Below are 23,478 nucleotides of genomic sequence, written 5' to 3'. Positions count from 1 at the left end.
TTTCACCTGTTATGGTCAGTCTAGCTGTATGGAGGAGAAGGTACTGCTCTGTTTCAGCTGGTATGGTCAGTCTAGCTGTATGGAGGAGAAGGTACTGCTCTGTTTCAGCTGGTATGGTCAGTCTAGCTGTATGGAGAAGGTACTGCTCTGTTTCAGCTGTTATGGTCAGTCTAGATGTATGGAGAAGGTACTGCTCTGTTTCAGCTGTTATGGTCAGTCTAGCTGTATGGAGAAGGTACTGCTCTGTTTCAGCTGTTATGGTCAGTCTAGCTGTATGGAGGAGAAGGTACTGCTCTGTTTCAGCTGTTATGGTCAGTCTAGCTGTATGGAGGAGAAGGTACTGCTCTGTTTCAGCTGGTATGGTCAGTCTAGCTGTATGGAGGAGAAGGTACTGCTCTGTTTCAGCTGTTATGGTCAGTCTAGCAGTATGGAGGAGAAGGTACTGCTCTGTGTCAGCTGTTATGGTCAGTCTAGCTGTATGGAGAAGGTACTGCTCTGTTTCAGCTGGTATGGTCAGTCTAGCTGTATGGAGGAGAAGGTACTGCTCTGTTTCAGCTGGTATGGTCAGTCTAGCTGTATGGAGGAGAAGGTACTGCTCTGTTTCAGCTGGTATGGTCAGTCTAGCTGTATGGAGAAGGTACTGCTCTGTTTCAGCTGTTATGGTCAGTCTAGCTGTATGGAGGAGAAGGTACTGCTCTGTTTCAGCTGTTATGGTCAGTCTAGCTGTATGGAGAAGGTACTGCTCTGTTTCAGCTGTTATGGTCAGTCTAGCTGTATGGAGAAGGTACTGCTCTGTTTCAGCTGGTATGGTCAGTCTAGCTGTATGGAGAAGGTACTGCTCTGTTTCAGCTGTTATGGTCAGTCTAGCTGTATGGAGAAGGTACTGCTCTGTTTCAGCTGGTATGGTAAGTCTAGCTGTATGGAGGAGAAGGTACTGCTCTGTTTCAGCTGTTATGGTCAGTCTAGCTGTATAAAGAAGGTACTGCTCTGTTTCAGCTGGTATGGTCAGTCTAGCTGTATGGAGAAGGTACTGCTCTGTTTCAGCTGGTATGGTCAGTCTAGCTGTATGGAGGAGAAGGTACTGCTCTGTTTCAGCTGTTATGGTCAGTCTAGCTGTATGGAGAAGGTACTGCTCTGTTTCAGCTGTTATGGTCAGTCTAGCTGTATGGAGAAGGTACTGCTCTGTTTCAGCTGGTATGGTCAGTCTAGCTGTATGGAGAAGGTACTGCTCTGTTTCAGCTGTTATGGTCAGTCTAGCTGTATGGAGGAGAAGGTACTGCTCTGTTTCAGCTGTTATGGTCAGTCTAGCTGTATGGAGGAGAAGGTACTGCTCTGTTTCAGCTGGTATGGTAAGTCTAGCTGTATGGAGGAGAAGGTACTGCTCTGTTTCAGCTGTTATGGTCAGTCTAGCTGTATGGAGGAGAAGGTACTGCTCTGTTTCAGCTGGTATGGTCAGTCTAGCTGTATGGAGAAGGTACTGCTCTGTTTCAGCTGGTATGGTCAGTCTAGATGTATGGAGAAGGTGCTTTCTGTATCCATGCATCTTATTTAAACAGTTATGAAATCAGAGGGGTAGACAGGGTGGAGTGGGGATTGAACCCCGGTCTCCGGTGGGGAGAAGAGTACATGTGTCTAGAGCAAGGACATTAGCACTAGACCACAGGCTCTACACATTTTAATCCTTCTGGACAGTCATGTGATTTATTGATCCAAACAAAGTATTTAAGTGTGTACCTGTGATTGTTTGAAGACGTCCCTGGCGACAGCGTCGAGGTTCCCCAGGTCTTTAATGGAGGAGACATACTCTGACACCGCCTTGATAACCACCTCACAGGGAGGCAGCACCAACTGGTGGGCACGCACCTAGAGGGATAGAGGTCAGGGGTCAGTGGTCAGACTCCAGTGGAGGGGTTAGAGGTCAGGGTTATACCTTGAGTGAGGCCAGGGGGTGTTGTGGTCCTAAAAGGCTCCAGTGGAAGGCAGCCAGGTCCTCATCAGGGAGAATATGGTTCCCTATTGGGGGAGGGGGGAGAAAGAGACCGCTAGTAAACAACAAAATGTAAAAGGTGTGTTTGGTTGCGTCTCAGGGATGGCAGTTAATCGATTAAAGATGAACAGACATTTTAGGAAAGTTAAGGTGATCTGCATCAATGAAGGATGGAGCTTTTCTGCCTAGAATTTCATTTAAGTTACTCAAGAGCTTTTTACTATCATTCTTTAAATTGATACTTGTTCCATAGTATAGTAATTTTTGTTAAGTCATTTGTCAATGTATTGTATCTTTGCCAATCTGCTGTGTTGCCAGACATGTCATTCCCTTAGCCTCATCCCTCTCAGCCATACAGTTTATCAATTCATCATCTATCCATGGGGATTTGACAGTTAAGGCAGTTTCTTTATGGGAGAATGCCTATCAGTACCCGGAATATAAACAGCAATACCTCCATTGGCCTATCAGTACCCGGAATATAAACAGCAATACCTCCATTGGCCTATCAGTACCCGGAATATAAACAGCAATACCTCCATTGGCCTATCAGTACCCGGAATATAAACAGCAATACCTCCATTGGCCTATCAGTACCCGGAATATAAACAGCAATACCTCCATTGGCCTATCAGTACCCGGAATATAAACAGCAATACCTCCATTGGCCTATCAGTACCCGGAATATAAACAGCAATACCTCCATTGGCCTATCAGTACCCGGAATATAAACAGCAATACCTCCATTGGCCTATCAGTACCCGGAATATAAACAGCAATACCTCCATTGGCCTATCAGTACCCGGAATATAAACAGCAATACCTCCATTGGCCTATCAGTACCCGGAATATAAACAGCAATACCTCCATTGGCCTATCAGTACCCGGAATATAAACAGCAATACCTCCATTGGCCTATCAGTACCCGGAATATAAACAGCAATACCTCCATTGGCCTATCAGTACCCGGAATATAAACAGCAATACCTCCATTGGCCTATCAGTACCCGGAATATAAACAGCAATACCTCCATTGGCCTATCAGTACCCGGAATATAAACAGCAATACCTCCATTGGCCTATCAGTACCCGGAATATAAACAGCAATACCTCCATTGGCCTATCAGTACCCGGAATATAAACAGCAATACCTCCATTGGCCTATCAGTACCCGGAATATAAACAGCAATACCTCCATTGGCATTCCTGTATCTTCTGTAGATGTTACAACCATATATAGCTACATCTTTTTGAAAGGAATTGTCTAAGTGAGTGTCAAAGAACCAGTATATGACTGCTTTCTGTTGCTAGCAAGTTAACAATTTCATGAACCTTGCTTCTTTGGCTAAATATGTTAATATGGGCATTTTTTTCACATTTTTCTGGAATTCTTGATTTTTTTATTGCTTTACTGGGCTTATCAGAGGTAGACATGACAGCAATATTTACATTTGATCTGGTAGTGCAAGGTGAGCTGTTAATCCTACGTCTGTAGCTAACTCTTTCAGAACAGACAACTAGCTAGCTCTTGACTGAATACTTGTTTTTCTAGCTCAGCTAGCTAGCCTCTCGTAGGCTTGACACATTGGAAGTCCCTCACTGCAAACCGTTGAATACTGTTTTATGCATATTGTACCCCAGTGGTTCCCAAACTTTTTATAGTCCCGTACCCCTTCAAACAGTCAACCTCCAGCTGCGTACCCCCTCTAGCACCAGGGTCAAGCGTACCCCCTCTAGCACCAGGGTCAAGCGTACCCCCCCTAGCACCAGGGTCAAGCGTACCCCCCCTAGCACCAGGGTCAAGCGTACCCCCCCTAGCACCAGGGTCAAGCGTACCCCCCCTAGCACCAGGGTCAAGCGTACCCCCCCTAGCACCAGGGTCAAGCGTACCCCCCCTAGCACCAGGGTCAAGCGTACCCCCCCTAGCACCAGGGTCAAGCGTACCCCCCCTAGCACCAGGGTCAAGCGTACCCCCTCTAGCACCAGGGTCAAGCGTACCCCCTCTAGCACCAGGGTCAAGCGTACCCCCTCTAGCACCAGGGTCAAGCGTACCCCCTCTAGCACCAGGGTCAAGCGTACCCCCTCTAGCACCAGGGTCAGCGTACCCCCTCTAGCACCAGGGTCAGCGTACCCCCTCTAGCACCAGGGTCAGCGTACCCCCTCTAGCACCAGGGTCAGCGTACCCCCTCTAGCACCAGGGTCAGCGTACCCCCTCTAGCACCAGGGTCAGCGTACCCCCCCAAGCATCGATAGCCCTGCGTTTTATTATTAATAGCAGCTCGTCGTATCAATTTTAACATTAAGGAAAATGTAAAACTTTCCTTGGTCATAGGAACAACATGACTGTGCGCATGAGGCAGATGCAGTGCGACTCGAGTTTCGCCATCAGGTGGAAAGGAAGGAGAGAGCAGGGACCGTGAGAGGCGGCTGGGAAAAATCGTGTTGAACAGTCATCCAACTCGGAAATCCAAGTTGGAAACTCTAGCATCTTTCTAGAACTCCGACCTGAAGATAGACATGATTTGACCATCAGATGCAGATACCATCAGTCCAGTGAAATAAAAAGCTAAATATTTTAATTTATGCTCCACAGTGCCTCAAGTGCTAAACCAACTGATCTATTTTGTTATCAAAGCGCGAGTTTATATATAATATGGTCTGATTAACAAAATTGGCAGGCCAATCATATGCTGTGATAATGTATTAGGCCTACTGCCCAAACCTCATTCCTACAAAACTGTTTGTGTGAGGTTAATGTAAAAAATATATATATATATAAATCTGAGCAGTAGCTCTCAGCTTGGCTTTTGACTGCAGAGGTGATCTTGACTCAGAAACGGTTGGTGTTTTTATACAAGATGGCGCCGAAGAACACGGTTGATGTTTTACATTCTCCCAACCAATTGTGCTGTTTTGTTAGTTTTTGCGTAACTTATTTTCTCACTTATTTTGTACATAATGTTGCTGCTACCACCGTCTCTTATGACCGAAAATAACTTCTGGACATCAGAACAGCGATTACTCAACACGGACTGGAAGAGACCTTTAACGAGTCCGACGAGAAGGATATACTGCTTCACTGGAACAGGCCCAGATACACGAAGAAAAGACGCAGGAAAAGGGGCCGCAGATCGGGCATCCTTCTGAGAATCCGTAGGCGAGCGAGTAAACTCCCACTTCCATCCGTTCTTCTTGCTAACGTGCAATCATTGGATAATAAAATTGATGACCTACGATTAAGATTATCCTACCAACGGGACATTAAAAACTAACATCTGTTTCACCAAGACGTGGCTGAACGAAGAAAAAGACAAGAGCGCTAGCGGGATTTACATGCACCAGCAGAACAAAGAAGCTACGTCTGGTAAGACGAGGGGTGGGGGTGTGAATTTATCAATAACAGCTGGTGCGCGATGTCTAATATGAAAGAAGTCTCGAGGTATTGCTCGCTTGAGATAAGGTACAGCTTATCATAAGGTACTCTATGATAAGCTGTAGACCACACTATCTACCAAGAGAGTTCTCATCTATATTATTCCTAGCTGTCTATTTACCACCACAAAACGAAGCTGGAACTAAGACCGCTCTCAACCAACTCTATAAGGTCATAAGCAAAGAAGAAAATGCTCACCCAGAAGTGGCGCTCTGAGTGGCTGGGGTCTTTAATGCAGGCAAACTTAAATCAGTTTTACAACATTTTTACCAGCATGTCACGTGTGCAACCAGAGAAAACAGAATCCTAGACAACCTGTACTCCACACACAGAGATGCAAAGCTCTCCCCCCCACCCCACATTTGGCAAATCTGACCATAATTCTATCCTCCTGATTCCTGCTTACAAGCAAAAATTAAATCAGGAAGTACCAGTGACTCGTCCCCACAGTGATTGTACGTACATATCCCAACCAGAAGCCATGGATTACAGGCAACATCCGCATCAAACTAAAGCTGCTGCTTTCAAGGAGCGGGAGACTAATCCAGACGCTTATAAGACAACCTGCTATGCCCTCAGACGAACCACCGGAATCCTACTACACCGGCTCTGATGCTCGTCGTACGTGGCATGGCTTGAAAACTATTACGGACGACAAAGGGAAACCCAGACGCGAGCTGTCCAGTGATGTGAGCCTACCAGACGAACTAAATGCCTTTTATGCTCGCTTCGAGGCAAGCAATACTGAAGCACATGCATGAGAGCACCAGCTGTTCTGGATGACTGTGTGATAACGCTATCGGTACCGATGTGAACAAAACCTTTATATAGGTCTACGTTCAAAGCCGCTGGGCCGGACGGATTACCAGGACGTGTACTCAAAGCATGCGCGGACCAACTGGCAAGTGTCTTCAATGACATTTTTAACCTCTCCCTGACCAAAACTGTAATACCTACATGTTTCAAGCAGACCACCATAGTCTCTGTACCCAAGGAAGTGAAGGAAACCTGCCTAAATGACTACCGCCCCATGGCACTCACGTCTGTAGCCATGAAGTGCTTTGAAAGGCTGGTCATGGCTCACATCAACAGCATCCTCCCGGACACCCTAGACCCACACCAATTTGCATACCACCCCAACAGATCCACAGATGCACTCCACCCTTTCCCACTTGGACAAAAGGAACCCCTATGTGAGAATGCTATTCATTGACTACAGCTCAGCGTTCAACACCATAGTGTTGAACCCCACAAAGCTCATAACTAAGGTAAGGACTCTGGGACAAAACACCTCCCTCTGCAACTGGATCCTGGATTTCCTGACGGGCCACACCCAGGTGGTAAGAAAAGGCAACAACACACCCTCCACGCTGACCGTTAACACTGGGGCCCCTCAGGGGTATGTACTTAGTCCCCTCCTGTATTCCCTGTTCACCCACGACTGCGTGACCAAGCACGACTCCAACATTAAGTTAGCTGACGACACAACTTTGGTAGACCTGTTTACCGACAACGATGAGACAGCCTATACGGACGTGGTCAGAGAACTAGCAGTGTGGTGCCAGGACAACAACCTCTCCCTCAATGTGAGCAAGACTAAGGAGCTGAAAAGGTGGCCCGAACAGGCCCCCATTAACATTGACGGGGCTGTAGTGGAGCGGGTCGAGAGGTTCAAGTTCCTTGCTTGCCATATCACCAACAAACTAACATGGTCCAAGCACACCAAGACAGTCGTGAAGAGGGCACAACAAAACCTTTTCCCCCTCAGGAGACTGAAAAGACTTGGCATGGGTCCCCAGATCCTCAAAAAGTTCTACAGCTGCACCATCGAGATCATCCTGACCGGTTGCATCACCGCCTGGTAGGCTAACTGCTCGGCATCTGACCGTAAGGCACTACAGAGGGTAGTGCGAGCAGCCCAGTACATCACTGGGGCCAAGCTTCCTGCCATTCAGGACCTATATAATAGGCGGTGTCAGAGAAAGGCCCATAAAATTGTCAGAGACTCCAGTCACCAAAGTCATAGACTGTTTTCCCTGCTACCGCACGGCAAGCGGTACCGGAGCACAAAGTCTATGACCAAAAGGCTTCTCAACAGCTTCTACCCCCAAGCCATAAGACTGCTGAACAATTAATAAAATCGCTACCGGACAATTTACATTGACCGCCCCCCTCCCTTTTGTAAACTGCTGCTACTCGCTGTTTATTATCTATGCATAGTCACTTCACCCCCACCTACATGTACAAATTACCTCAACTAACCAGTATATAGCCTCCACACTGACTCGGTACCGGTACCCCCTGTATATAGCCTCCACATTGACTCGGTACCCCCTGTATATAACCTCATTAGGTGCCCCCTGTATATAACCTCATTAGGTGCCCCCTGTATATAACCTCATTAGGTGCCCCCTGTATATAACCTCATTAGGTGCCCCCTGTATATAACCTCATTAGGTGCCCCCTGTATATAACATCATTAGGTACCCCCTGTATATAACCTCATTATAGGTGGCCCCCTGTATATAACCTCATTAGGTGCCCCCTGTATATAACCTCATTAGGTGCCCCCTGTATATAACCTCATTAGGTGCCCCCTGTATATAACCTCATTAGGTGCCCCCTGTATATAACCTCATTAGGTGCCCCCTGTATATAACCTCATTAGGTGCCCCCTGTATATAACCTCATTAGGTGCCCCCTGTATATAACCTCATTAGGTGCCCCCTGTATATAACCTCATTAGGTGCCCCCTGTATATAACCTCATTAGGTGCCCCCTGTATATAACCTCATTAGGTGCCCCCTGTATATAACCTCATTAGGTGCCCCCTGTATATAACCTCATTAGGTGCCCCCTGTATATAACCTCATTAGGTGCCCCCTGTATATAACCTCATTATTGTTATTGTGTTACTTTTTTATTTTTGTGTACTCAAGAAAATATTTTCTTAACTCTTCTTGAACTGCATTGTAAGTGCTTGTAAGTAAGTATTTCACGGTAACGTCTACTCTTGTATTTGGCGCATGTGACAAATAAAGTTCGATTTGACCACTGCACTATACATTTATTAAACATAAGAGTTGTTACAACCCGGCTCGTAGGAAGTTACAAAGTGCTCTTACAGGACCAGGGCACAATTAATAATAAATAATTTTGCTCTTTATTTAACTATCTTACATATAAAACTTTATTTCTTCATCAAAAATGGTGAATAACTCGCCACAGGTTAATGAGAAGGGTGTGCTTGAAAGGATGCACATAACTCTGCAATGTTGGGTTGTATTGGAGAGAGTCTCAGTCAAATCATTTCACACACAGTCTGTGCCTGTATTTAGTTCATGCTAGTGAGGGTCGAGAATCCACTCTCACATAGGTACGTTGCTGCAAAGGGCATCGGTGTCTTAAAAGCGCGATTTGCCAAAGAAGGATACTCTGAGCACAGCCCAATCCAGAAATCTGGCAGGGGCTTCTGATTAAATTGAATTTTCACAGAGCCACTTGTTGCAATTTCGATGAGCCTCTTGTTCAGATATCAGTAAGTGGACTGGAGGCAGAGCATGAAAGGGATAATGAATCCAGTTGTTTGTGTCATCCGTTTTGGGAAAGTACCTGCGTAACTGCGCACCCAACTCAGGTGCTTCGCTGTATCAGATTTGACGTTGTCCGTAAGCTTGAGTTCATTTGCACACAGAAAAAATCATACAATGATGGAAAGACCTGTGTTGTCCTTAATGCAGACAGTGAAGAGCTCCAACTTCTGAACCATAGCCTCCGTTTCGGAGTCCCTGAAATCCTAGATTCAGATCATTCAGGCAAGAAAAAAACCATAAGAGTCGTGTGAGAAACTCATCATCGTGCAAGCGGTCAAACAAGTGAAAATTATGGTTAGTAAAGAAAACTAAGCTTGTCTCTCAATTCAAAACAACGTGTCAATACTTTGCCCCTTGATAACCAGCATACTTCTGTATATTGTAAAAACATTTCATGGTCACTGCCCATATCATTGCATAGTGCGGAAAATACACGAGAGTTCAGGGGCCTTGCTTTAACAAAGTAAACCATTTTCACTGTAGTGTCCAAAACGTCTTTCAAGCTGTCAGGCATTCCCTTGGCAGCAAGAGCCTCTCGGTGGATGCTGCAGTGTACCCAAGTGGCGTCGGCAGCAAGAGCCTCTCGGTGGATGCTGCAGTGTACCCAAGTGGCGTCGGCAGCAAGAGCCTCTCGGTGGATGCTGCAGTGTACCCAAGTGGCGTCGGCAGCAAGAGCCTCTCGGTGGATGCTGCAGTGTACCCAAGTGGCGTCGGCAGCAAGAGCCTCTCGGTGGATGCTGCAGTGTACCCAAGTGGCGTCGGCAGCAAGAGCCTCTCGGTGGATGCTGCAGTGTACCCAAGTGGCGTCGGCAGCAAGAGCCTCTCGGTGGATGCTGCAGTGTACCCAAGTGGCGTCGGCAGCAAGAGCCTCTCGGTGGATGCTGCAGTGTACCCAAGTGGCGTCGGCAGCAAGAGCCTCTCGGTGGATGCTGCAGTGTACCCAAGTGGCGTCGGCAGCAAGAGCCTCTCGGTGGATGCTGCAGTGTACCCAAGTGGCGTCGGCAGCAAGAGCCTCTCGGTGGATGCTGCAGTGTACCCAAGTGGCGTCGGCAGCAAGAGCCTCTCGGTGGATGCTGCAGTGTACCCAAGTGGCGTCGGCAGCAAGAGCCTCTCGGTGGATGCTGCAGTGTACCCAAGTGGCGTCGGCAGCAAGAGCCTCTCGGTGGATGCTGCAGTGTACCCAAGTGGCGTCGGCAGCAAGAGCCTCTCGGTGGATGCTGCAGTGTACCCAAGTGGCGTCGGCAGCAAGAGCCTCTCGGTGGATGCTGCAGTGTACCCAAGTGGCGTCGGCAGCAAGAGCCTCTCGGTGGATGCTGCAGTGTACCCAAGTGGCGTCGGCAGCAAGAGCCTCTCGGTGGATGCTGCAGTGTACCCAAGTGGCGTCGGCAGCAAGAGCCTCTCGGTGGATGCTGCAGTGTACCCAAGTGGCGTCGGCAGCAAGAGCCTCTCGGTGGATGCTGCAGTGTACCCAAGTGGCGTCGGCAGCAAGAGCCTCTCGGTGGATGCTGCAGTGTACCCAAGTGGCGTCGGCAGCAAGAGCCTCTCGGTGGATGCTGCAGTGTACCCAAGTGGCGTCGGCAGCAAGAGCCTCTCGGTGGATGCTGCAGTGTACCCAAGTGGCGTCGGCAGCAAGAGCCTCTCGGTGGATGCTGCAGTGTACCCAAGTGGCGTCGGCAGCAAGAGCCTCTCGGTGGATGCTGCAGTGTACCCAAGTGGCGTCGGCAGCAAGAGCCTCTCGGTGGATGCTGCAGTGTACCCAAGTGGCGTCGGCAGCAAGAGCCTCTCGGTGGATGCTGCAGTGTACCCAAGTGGCGTCGGCAGCAAGAGCCTCTCGGTGGATGCTGCAGTGTACCCAAGTGGCGTCGGCAGCAAGAGCCTCTCGGTGGATGCTGCAGTGTACCCAAGTGGCGTCGGGAGCAACTGCTTGCACACGTGTTACAACTCCACTATGTCTCCCTGTCGCGCTATCAGTACAGATACCAACACATCGTGACCACCAAAGTCCATTTGATGTCACAAAGCAGTCCAGTAATTTAAAAAAATATCCTCTCCTGGTTTCCAGAAGAGGATGTCTTCCTTAATTGACCCCCCATAAACCTAACGGACATATACCAGGAGCTGTGCCAGGCCCGCCACGTCTGTTGACTCATCCAGCTGTAACGCATATAATTCACTGGCTTGTATGCGAAGCAGTAATTGTTTCAAAACATCTCCTGCCATGTCACTGATGTGTCGTGAAACAGTGTTGTTTGATGAGGTTATTGTCTGTATAGTTTTTTGGGCCTTTTCCCCCAGCATTGTCCCAGCCATATCCGCGGCAACAGGAAGAATTAAGTCCTCCACAATAGTATGGGGCTTGCCTGTCCTAGCCACTCGGTAGCTCACCATATAAGACGCTCCTAGCCCCTTCTCATTAATGGTATCTGTTGCTTTTATACATGTCTTACTACTCGAAAGTCATCTTTATTCCCGCTCCAAAAACTCCTGTGGCTTGTTTTTCAAATTGTCATGTTTCGTTTCTAAATGTCTGCGCAAGAGAAGGTTTCCCGCGAGAGAGTAACGGTTAATGTGATTGGATGTTAATTATTTTACTAGGCTACCTGTATTTGACATTGTGTTATATCGCTGTCAATTAGATGGTTTAATTTTATTTTTGGCAGTGAAACGAGGCTACTCAGGCAAGAAAAAAAAACACCCCAATGTATAGTTGGAAAATATAAATGTAGTGTTTGAAACCGTGAAGGAATTTAAAAAATCTATTTTACATTTTTAAATGTGAATCACATTTTTATTTGGTGTACCGCCGACGGCATTGCACGTACCCCAGTTTGGGAATACCTGTTGTACACAATCTGCTTGCATTACCATGCAGTTGACTTCCTAACCTCTTTTGCTGTTAGCTAGTTTAATTGCTAATGTCAGCTATCACTATGGATGTGACAAATTTACAATTTTGCTTAATGTTTAAACGGCCATTGTTTATCGGTTTTGTGTTAAAACTAAGAAAAAAAATAACATTTCACATCAATTTACAATGCAGAATGTTGTTTAATGGCTACAACCGGGTAATTAAGTTATTCTACCACAACCCTTTACAAAACGCAGCTACAGAAACATGTCGATAGCAACAATTGTTAACTTTTCAGACATTTTTTTTTTTTTAAGTGCTGCATCAGATCTGTACCTTTTCAGACAGAATTCTGATCTGGCGTAAAATGTTCTGTATTGTTTCCCTGACAACAAACATTGCTGATTGATGTGCTGCTGTGCTGTTTTATGGTAGAGTAGCTCGATGTGTTTTATTTCTACTAAGTCACAGTATTTAACAAACTTCAAAGTTCTATTTTAGGAGAGATTATTTGATTGACAGTTCTGGTTGCCTAGTGCCGGACTTCAGTCCTGCTTCAGAAGCGGCATTCCTTTACAGACAAATCAAATGTCTGTTCATAGAGGTTTCATGTTGGCATTTAAAAGGAGTGTAGCCTACCCTAACAACCAGACAAACAAACCTTCTGTAGCCGAGGTGCTTTCAAGGGGCCACATTCCATTTTCTGAAAAGCGTTAACCATACAGGCTACCGGTAGCAACTGACTAGGTATCCCCTTTCCCTTTTGGTAGAGAAATGAACATTCAAATCTCTGGCAACAGCTCTGGTGGACATTCCTGCAGTCAGCATGCCAATTGCATGCTCCTTGAGACATCTGTGGCATTTGTGTTTTGTGTGACAAAACTGCACATTTTAGAGTGGCCTTTTATTGTACCCAGCACAAGGTGCACCTGTGTAATGATCATGCTATTTAATCAGCTTCTTGATATGGCACACATGTCAGCTGGATGGATGTGTTAAGAACATTTTAGAGAAATAAGCTTTTTGTGCGTAATGGAACATTTCTGGGATCTTTTATTTGCCAAGGGTGCTTCTACAAAGTGTTGACTCTGGGGTGTGGATATGTAAATACAATATTTCTGTATTTAATTTTGAATACATTTGTTAACATTTCTAAAAACATGTTTCACTTTGTTATTGTGGGGTATTGTGTGTAGATCGGTGAGAGAGAAAAAATATTTTATCAACTTGGAATTCAGGCTTTAACACAAAATGTAGAATAAGTCAAGGGGTATGAATACTTTCTGAAGGTACCTACCCAGCAGTGCAGCGAAGCAGGGCAGGTGTTGTGTCTTCAGACCCAGCTGTCTGGCAGCTTCAGAGAGCAGGTACTGGTGGGTGGTCAGGTTCTTGCCGTTCCAGGACAGTTTGAGGGCATGCGATGAGAAGTAGGCGGGCACGTTGCAGAGAGCAAACTCTGAGTCCTGGGCGATCAGGCCGCAGAAACCAAAGTCCCTGTAGAGGGACAGCACCTCCTGGTGGTGGTCCTCCAACGTCTGAACAACCTGGATAATACAATATTAGCGATGCACCGATATGACATTTTTGGACGATACCGATATCCAATATTTTCCTTGTAAAAAAAAAAAAAAACAATACCGATATTTACAATTTTAGCGGCCTTTTAAGCATTCTAGTAGAGTTAAATAGTTAACACACACACGGACGCAGCGGTCTAAGGCACTGCAAGAGGCGTCCCTGGTTCGAATCCAGGCTGTATCACATCAGGCCGTGATTGGGAGTCCCATAGTGCAGCGCACAATTGGCCCTGCGTCGTCCGGGCCGTCATTGTAAATAAGAATTTGTTCTTAACCGACTTGCCCAGTTAAATAAAGGTTTTACACACACACACAGATCAAAAAGTTATTTTGTTGGCATTTACATATGTCCCCATCACCAGTAAAACCCATTTATTTCACTTACTTGCTGTGCTGTTTCTTTGTTCAGTTCTCAACCAAGGTTTCTATGGAACGCCGTTTGGATCTTTGCATGTCAAAAAAGATAACACTATTTGACCTGTCAAATAACACGGCATCTGTTTCAGTAGCTATATAGTTAGGTAGTAGCTATAGCCAACTATATAGCTAGGTGTCATCTAAAATAACCCTAATTTATAAGACAGTTTTTCTTTGATTAATGGTTGTCGGACCCATCTATATGAAGCTAGCCACAATAAGGTTAAGCCACAATAGTTGACTTTGCAGTTAGCCTTCAAAATAAAAGTATGGCATAATTCTACTATTTGTATTAATTTGCATTACTGTCAATGACACTTATTTTGAAGGCAAACCGCAAATTCCACTATTGTGCCTAATCCTTATTGTGGCTAGCTTCACAAAACATAACCAAGTCCGGTCGAGCCTCACTAGCCAGATGAAGCTAGCTGGCTGCTTATAATGTTAGCTTTGGGCAACAGGGTTAAGTAGCTGGCTAGCTATTTATTTTCATAAACTGAAGTTCAATTTCAATAGGTGAACAACAATACTCACAAGGATTCCTAAATCATTGCTAAGAATAATGAAAATGGCTGCAGTTTCTACTGGTCATTGTTTACAGGCTGGTTGTATTGGTGCTAGCTAGGTACCAAGCTAAAGCTAGCTAGCTACCCCAGAAGTTGCGGTTGAACAAATTATGCTTTATTACCAACGTGGTATTGTAAACACATAATTCGTGGCCGGTGTTTGCAGACTTTTTTGTACAGCTTTGACAGTGCTACTGTATCTTTTTTGACACGCAAAGGCCCTAATGGCGTTCCATAGTATGTATGTCGTGAAACTAATAGCAGTGACGCCATTACTGTGTAACACCGGTAGGGCAACATCTGAAAAATAGCGCATTTGGTAGTGTGTACCGATGCTCGACCACTCGGCGAAAGCCAACATCACCCACGACAGAAAGGTTGATTGTCAAGGACAATGAATTCCATTATCTTGGCTTTAATGGATTTCACCTTTGAGTTGTCTCGCTGAAATTTTGTTACTCTTTCAAATGACTGCTCGATCCACACAGCAGACATTTTAGGTTAGTTTAGGAATGCTGTGTTGCACGTATAGCGAAAAAAATGTATGTGGCGTCATTACATCCTGTACTTATGTTATGTAGGTATGCACGTCAGCGTTGACATCGGTTTTGCACCTTGGAGCATAAAACTAGACATCGGCCGATACTGACGTTGGCATTCTTAGATAATATGGGCCGATTCAGATATGTTCACCGATATATCGTACACCCGTATACAATATTACACATCTTAAACGCTCCTCTAACCCTGTAGAAAGGCCAGCAGGCTGAAACGTTGACCAAAGTGCCATGGTATAGAAGATAAAATAAGTACACCAGTAGTTTGCCCCCAGCCTATCACACCCAGCACTCATTACCATAACAGGTCCCACCCAGCACTCATTACCATAACAGGTCCCACCCAGCACTCATTACCATAACAGGTCCCACCCAGCACTCATTACCATAACAGGTCCCACCCAGCACTCATTACCATAACAGGTCCCACCCAGCACTCATTACCATAACAGGTCCCACCCAGCACTCATTACCATAACAGGTCCCACCCAGCACTCATTACCATAACAGGTCCCACCCAGCACTCATTACCATAACAGGTCCCACCCAGCACTCATTACCATAACAGGTCCCACCCAGCACTCATTACCATAACAGGTCCCACCCAGCACTCATTACCATAACAGGTCCCACCCAGCACTCATTACCATAACAGGTCCCACCCAGCACTCATTACCATAACAGGTCCCTAACAGGTCCCAGCCAAACCTCATCTGACCATATGGTGATGCTTAACAACCAGGTAGTTACCCTTAGCAACAGGTGGAATATGGGATATCATGCATGTATTGGGGCAACAGGTAGCCTAGTGGTTAGAGCGTTGGACTAGTAACCGAAAGGTTGTTAGATCGAATCCCTGAGCTGACAAGTAAAAATCTGTCGTTCTGCCCCAGAACAAGGCACTGTTCCTAGGCTGCCATTGAAAATAAGAATTTGTTCTTAACTGACTTGCCTAGATAAATAAAGGTACATCTGGTCAAATAGGGCTGTTAAAATATAAAAGATTAGTTCCAGGTGTGTGACCAAAGACCAGCCTCTTGTCCCTGTGTTGAAGTGAGGGTAGAAGACTGGCAGACCAAAGACCAGCCTCTTGTCCCTGTGTTGAAGTGAGGGTAGAAGACTGGCAGACCACTCCAGCAAGAACAGTATTATGCATGAACACGACCAGGCCTAAATACGCTGATTTACGGTGCTACTCTCCACTAACTATTAGTGTTGTCCCCATACCAGAACTGACTGGCACTTGATCCAGATAAACTCAGCTACTGTTCAATCGTTGGACATCTTTTGAGTTCAATATCATTACATTTGAACATTATGAATATTTTCAAGAGACAGTCATTAATGAATCAATTTGGCTGTTTTTACAAATCTAATACAAAAGGAAATAATTTGAATGGTAAATGTCTATTGATAAACTGGCTAAATTTTTTTATTTTTTTATTTTTTTTATTTCACCTTTATTTAACCAGGTAGGCTAGTTGAGAACAAGTTCTCATTTACAACTGCGACCTGGCCAAGATAAAGCATAGCAGTGTGAACAGACAACAACACAGAGTTACACATGGAGTAAACAATAAACAAGTCAATAACATGGTAGAAAAAAAGAATCTATATACAATCTATATACAATGTGTGCAAAAGGCATGAGGTAGGCAATAAATCGAGTAATTACAATTTAGCAGAGATACTGGTGTGCAAAAGAGCAGAAAAGTAAATAAATAAAAGCAGTATGGGGGGTGAGGTAGGTAAATTGGGTGGGTAGTTTACAGATGGACTATGTACAGCTGCAGCGATCGGTTAGCTGCTCGGAAGTGTAGCCTAGGTCTATTCCCAATGCAGGTGAATACATATTCAATAGGAGTGTGAACACATTGAGGTGTTCAGCTTGTTTTGGCTGATATCGTCGGGCTAGAGACAAACAATCCCTTCCACATAGGACTTATTTTATTGGCAACTGCTAGTAGAACATTTTACTGATCAACAACATTTGCATAGAAGAAGCAATATTACATAAAGGTGTGGGCTGTTTCTTTAAGTAATGATGTCATTCACAAGGCAGAATGTGGTTGTTGAATCTGACTGGCTACGGAATCTAGTGGAAACCAGACGGAGGTGAGGAAGATAAACAAGTGAATGAGTTTTTGGTGGCGAGGGAGACCAAGTGAAGTAACGTTTTTGGTCACAATCAGCATATTGTGTGTTATGGTTTGCATATTTGAAACAAAGTACTAGGGTAGTAAATTCAGCTGCAAGCTAGCAAGGAAATTTAGCCTACAATTGAAGCTGGACGCTACCGGTATCATCTTGCATTGTAAAGTGTTCTAGCCTGTATGGACATTGTTTTGCGAACAGTAATTAACAGTTTCTACATGCCGTGTTGCATTACTCAAGAGTGTTAACTTCTGTGCAGCATCAGTGATATGCATTTAATATGTATCCAAATGGTTCACACCTGAGGCCCTCAATTGCACTTATGCCCGCTCCCATACCCTATAATTATGTATTTCTTTGTGACTAACTTGTATACAAGTAGACCAGAGAAGCCACATCCTTGATTGGCAAATGAGTGGCATCCCTGATTAGAAGCACCTGCTAGTCATCGGTTGCTCACCTGTGTGCCGTTTTTAATTTAAAAAAAGATTTGAACCTACACACTGAAGGCTGCAAAACCAAAACGTCTGTGTACTCTATCCCTGATGCAGTGGAAATAATCAAATACCTGATGCAGTGGAAATAATCAAATACCTGATGCAGTGAAAATAATCAAATACCTGATGCAGTGGAAATAATCAAATACCTGATGCAGTGGAAATAATCAAATACCTGATGCAGTGGAAATAATCAAATACCTGATGCAGTGGAAATAATCAAATACCTGATGCAGTGGAAATAATCAAATACCTGATGCAGTGGAAATAATCAAATACCTGATGCAGTGGAAATAATCAAATACCTGATGCAGTGGAAATAATCAAATACCTGATGCAGTGGAAATAATCAAATACCTGATGCAGTGAAAATAATCAAATACCTGATGCAGTGAAAATAATCAAATACCTGATGCAGTGAAAATAATCAAATACCTGATGCAGTGAAAATAATCAAATACCTGATGCAGTGAACATAATCAAATACCTGATGCAGTGAACATAATCAAATACCTGATGCAGTGAACATAATCAAATACCTGATGCAGTGAAAATAATCAAATACCTGATGCAGTGGAAATAATCAAATACCTGATGCAGTGAAAATAATCAAATACCTGATGCAGTGAACATAATCAAATACCTGATGCAGTGAACATAATCAAATACCTGATGCAGTGAAAATAATCAAATACCTGATGCAGTGAACATAATCAAATACCTGATGCAGTGAACATAATCAAATACCTGATGCAGTGGAAATAATCAAATACCTGATGCAGTGGAAATAATCAAATACCTGATGCAGTGGAAATAATCAAATACCTGATGCAGTGGAAATAATCAAATACCTGATGCAGTGGAAATAATCAAATACCTGATGCAGTGGAAATAATCAAATACCTGATGCAGTGAACATAATCAAATACCTGATGCAGTGAACATAATCAAATACCTGATGCAGTGAACATAATCAAATACCTGATGCAGTGAACATAATCAAATACCTGATGCAGTGAAAATAATCAAATACCTGATGCAGTGAACATAATCAAATACCTGATGCAGTGAACATAATCAAATACCTGATGCAGTGAACATAATCAAATACCTGATGCAGTGAACATAATCAAATAAAAGGAAGCACGTGTTATGCGACATCTTTTTGAGTGCAGACACATCACACCTCGTTTGTCTGAATTCACGGGTTTTACACAGCACCCAAGCTTCTGGGAGAGCTCCATGGTTTTACACAGCACCCAAGCTTCTAGGAGAGCTCCATGGTTTTACACAGCACCCAAGCTTCTAGGAGAGCTCCATGGTTTTACACAGCACCCAAGCTTCTGGGAGAGCTCCATGGTTTTACACAGCACCCAAGCTTCTAGGAGAGCTCCATGGTTTTACACAGCACCCAAGCTTCTAGGAGAGCTCCATGGTTTTACACAGCACCCAAGCTTCTGGGAGAGCTCCATGGTTTTACACAGCACCCAAGCTTCTAGGAGAGCTCCATGGTTTTACACAGCACCCAAGCTTCTAGGAGAGCTCCATGGTTTTACACAGCACCCAAGCTTCTGGGAGAGCTCCATGGTTTTACACAGCACCCAAGCTTCTGGGAGAGCTCCATGGTTTTACACAGCACCCAAGCTTCTAGGAGAGCTCCATGGTTTTACACAGCACCCAAGCTTCTAGGAGAGCTCCATGGTTTTACACAGCACCCAAGCTTCTGGGAGAGCTCCATGGTTTTACACAGCACCCAAGCTTCTAGGAGAGCTCCATGGTTTTACACAGCACCCAAGCTTCTAGGAGAGCTCCATGGTTTTACACAGCACCCAAGCTTCTGGGAGAGCTCCATGGTTTTACACAGCACCCAAGCTTCTGGGAGAGCTCCATGGTTTTACACAGCACCCAAGCTTCTAGGAGAGCTCCATGGTTTAACACAGCACCCAAGCTTCTGGGAGAGGGCCATGGTTTTACACAGCACCCAAGCTTCTGGGAGAGCTCCATGGTTTTACACAGCACCCAAGCTTCTAGGAGAGCTCCATGGTTTTACACAGCACCCATGAGAGCCATGGTCTCTTTTGATGAGCTAACAACGCAGCCCAGACAGCTATAGCAATGAATGAGTAGGTCTAAGCAGAGCAGGTACTTTGCTCTTCGCGCTATAAAAGGAGCTACGCTGACACAGTCTTAATCTCCTAAACTCATGCGAGACATTTGACAGAAGTACGGAACGTAACAAATTCTAGTTCCGAACAGGGGTTTTTGGTATCTAAAAAGGACTGAAGTTTCAGTATACCGTGCAACACTACAAGTATACAGTGCACAGCTGTGTAAATTTCATTCCAATCTGTAACCCCTGGTTGCATCCAAATGGCACCCTATTCCCTGTATAGGCTAGTGCACTACTTTTGACCAGGGCAGATTCCATATATAGTGCACTACTTTTGACCAGGGCAGATTCCATATATAGTGCACTACTCATCCAGGTGTCAGTCAGTCCACTGTCAACATTCAACCAATATCACATTGAGTTTAGCATTGGCCTCTGCATCACTGCACTCACCCTGTCAGGGCTCTACAGTGTTACCATTTTTGGGGGCATACGCTCTTAAATATGTTGCTACCTGGAATTTGGGAGCACCAGTGCCCCTAGAAAAAAAGAATCACCCAGGTAATAATTGTAATAATTTCTTCGCTGTCCCGCAGCTTCAGTAGTATGCAAACGTGGTGGCACAGAAAGGACAACGGAGTAGCTCGGATTCACATAGATTTACCCAACCCAGCCTCAATCATAAAAATATATTGTTTGTATTCTTAAAACCTGTATTTTGTTATTACTGGTAATTCTTTGAAAACATTTTTTTATTTAACCTTTAACTAGACAACTCAGTTAAGAACAAAATCTTATTTACAATGAGGGCCTATTTAAGAGGGAACAGTCAAGAGGCAGTGCTTGAACCAGGGACTGTAGTAGAGAGGCAGGCCTCTCCAGGTGACATTTTTTTTTTTTTTTTTTTACAAAACGTCAAAATGACAATAATACCTCAAATATTTTTCATTGTGGTCCTTGTAAAATGTCACCTGTAGAGACCTGCCTCTAACTACCAGTAACTGGTTCAAGCACTGCCTCTTGACCGTTCCCTCTTAAATCACTACAATTGATAGATAACGAATAAAGCCATAGAGATGCAGATACTAGCCCTCCCCCCCAATCACCTCTGTGTCATCACTCTGTGGCACCAACTGACTTGACTGGGATGGGGGGGGGGTTTAGCCCTATTCAAGCACTGTCCTCCTCATTATCAGACCAGAAACCAGAGTGTGGCTTAGTGTTTATCTGCTATATCATCATTCTTAACTAGTCAGCTACTGCTCGTTACTCACCCGCACTCTGAAGCGGAACATGGCGAGGCGGACACAGTGACTGAGGCAGGCAGGGGGCAGGAACCAGGCGCGGGGAGGCGGGGTGGCCTTACTGCCGACGTGGTTAACGATGAGCTGGGCCGTCTGGCGTTGCCCCTGGGCCCTGCGCGCCCACTCCGGCCACCGCTCCTTCCCCAGGGTTCCGTTGAACACCACGACCAGCTCCAGCCCACCCTGATACATACAAGCCTGGGACAGAGCGGCCAGGTATCCCAGCATGGCGTTCCACTCCCCGCCGCACACCCAGTCAGTCTGGTAGCCGCCGTACAGACGCTGCAGGCCGGAGTCAGCATCGATGAGTATCCGGGCCGGTGGTGGAGGGGGCAGAGGGCCGGGGTGATGGTGCGGGTGCTGGCGCCCCGCAGTACGGCCTAGTTTGAGGAGGTCCACGGGGATGGCAGCCCCGGGACACCGTTTCTCCAGATACTCCTGGAAGCCCTGCACGCCCATCCCGGTGTTGTTGAGCCGGTGGGTCTGGCCGGGGGAGGGCTCGGGGTACGTTCGGAACGCCGTGGTGATAGCGGATGTGAGTGTCGAGACCGTAGCTAGCTAGAACCAGGTGGCTATCTAACTTGTCTCTCTGACAGTGTAACTGACTGACTACACGACTGTTGTTGCCGCTAGCTAGTTGCCACCCCCCCAACTCTGACACGACGAGTGACCAACCTTGCAAAGGCTAGGTAGCCTAGGAAGCCAGTTGGCCAGGTCAGGATGTTCACTTTCCAACAGCTAGTTCGCTAGCAAGGTAGCAAATTTTTCAGCAGCCAAGTTGGTTAGCAACTTGACTTACGTAGCTAGCTAGCTGTAACGTTAATGTGCCAAGCCAATCTTCTACATTTGGTCGTGTGTGTACAATTGTGTGTCCATCCCTAGCAGTATAGTGGTAACGTTAAACTACCAGCAAAGCAACTAACGTTTAGCTCGTTAACTACTCCTAACTAGCTAACGAACACCTTAAATGTTATTGGGAGCTGACTGGCCAGCTATAGTTATGTTATGATTTGGGCGATGCTTCCAACTCCAAAGTTATAATCCTGATTCCCACGAAGAAACCCTGCGAATTATCTAGGTAGCGAACATGACTACCGCGAAATTGTTAACCTGACAGCTCAACTATTTGTTAGACTAGTTCAAATTGCAAGTGCTAGGTAATGTGATAGCTAATTCATATTTTGCTAACGTTAGTCGTCTAACTTACAGTAAGCTTTAAGCTAACGTTAACTGCTGTAGCTAATTTAGCTAGATGGGACCCGGCGTGGCTGACGGCGGGTCAACTCGCAAAAACAACTCTGGGATAGACACGACGCGGAATGAAATGGCCTGTTTGGAGAAATAAAATAACTTAAATAAAAACAAACGCCTGATTGTGCCTCCCTCGCTTACTTCCAAACTCACGACTTCATGTTGAGGAAGGGAGCATACTTCCAAGCGATGTCAGCCATCTTGCGACTTCCTCGCGGACCAACAAAAGTGGGAGGGGAGCGGAGGGTTTTTGACTAGATGGACACAGCTTTTGTCAGATGAAGACTTTTCGTAGCAGGTTAGGAGAATTGGGTTTAGTTTTGGAAAAGAGTCTGTGTTAGCCAAAATGTCTACTTTTGACGTTAATTTGACAAAAGCTGTATCCCTTCTAGCCATGACCAGGGCTGTGATGAAACCAGGGGAAGTGGCCAACCTATTACCAGTGCCTATAGGTTATATGTCGCCCCCTTGTGGATACATTTGTGACGGCAGGTACATCATGTATTTGGGGATTTGAACATGAGAAAATTAGTCTTTCTGTATTCCAAAATCAAACCCTACACCTCCCCATAGCCATTTTACCCCCGAGGCCTAGACACATTCCCTGCCCCTAGCACCGCAAATACAACCCTGCTATAGTACACCCACTGCACAGGAGGTTGGTGGTACCTTAATTGGGGAGAACAGGCTCTTTGTAAGACTGGAGCAGAATAGGTGGAATGGTATCAAACACATGGTTTTGCAGGTGTTTGATGCCATTCCATTTACGCCGTTACGGCTATTATGAGCCGTTGTCCCCTCAGCAGCCTCATGTGACTCACTGATATGGAATACCATCATCACACACATTTTGTGGCCTTACATCTTTACAGTATAATTTGACCACAATCTAAGTGAGTTTGTGAAATATGTTGCTCTCTCCCCCAACTCCACTCTCTGCTCCCCTCTCTCCCCTACTCCACTCTCTGCTCCCCTCTATCCTCCCTCCTCCTACTCCACTCTATCCTCCCTCTCCCCACTCCACTTGTCCTCTCTCTCCCTCCCCTCCACTCAATTCAAGGGGCTTTATTGGCATGGGAAACACATGTTAACATTGCTAAAGCAAGTGAAGTAGATAATATACAAAAGTGAAATAAACAATAAAAATGAACAGTAAACATTACACTCACAGAAGTTACAAAAGA

The 23,478-nt window shown here is 45.4% G+C and overlaps 1 protein-coding gene across 1 annotated transcript in view; it reads right to left on the bottom strand.

Annotated features, from left to right (window-relative positions):
* The window catches only part of LOC120061720 (constitutive coactivator of PPAR-gamma-like protein 2), a 67,591-nt gene extending 44,412 nt beyond the window's left edge, over nucleotides 1-23,179 (bottom strand). Inside the window, exons 1-4 of the mRNA XM_039011617.1 lie at nucleotides 21,014-23,179; nucleotides 13,159-13,405; nucleotides 1,931-2,013; nucleotides 1,735-1,863 (exon numbers count right to left, since the gene is read on the bottom strand). Of these exons, the coding sequence (XP_038867545.1) occupies nucleotides 1,735-1,863; nucleotides 1,931-2,013; nucleotides 13,159-13,405; nucleotides 21,014-21,502 (948 nt within the window). The 5' untranslated portion in view covers nucleotides 21,503-23,179. The remainder of the gene's footprint in view (nucleotides 1-1,734; nucleotides 1,864-1,930; nucleotides 2,014-13,158; nucleotides 13,406-21,013) is intronic.
* Nucleotides 23,180-23,478: the final 299 nt, after the last annotated feature.

This window comes from Salvelinus namaycush, chromosome 16 (genome assembly GCF_016432855.1).
Source record: "Salvelinus namaycush isolate Seneca chromosome 16, SaNama_1.0, whole genome shotgun sequence".
Lineage (NCBI taxonomy): Eukaryota > Metazoa > Chordata > Actinopteri > Salmoniformes > Salmonidae > Salvelinus > Salvelinus namaycush.
The sequence above is the reverse complement of the archived record's forward strand: the minus strand, read 5'-3'. Positions and strand labels throughout refer to the sequence as shown.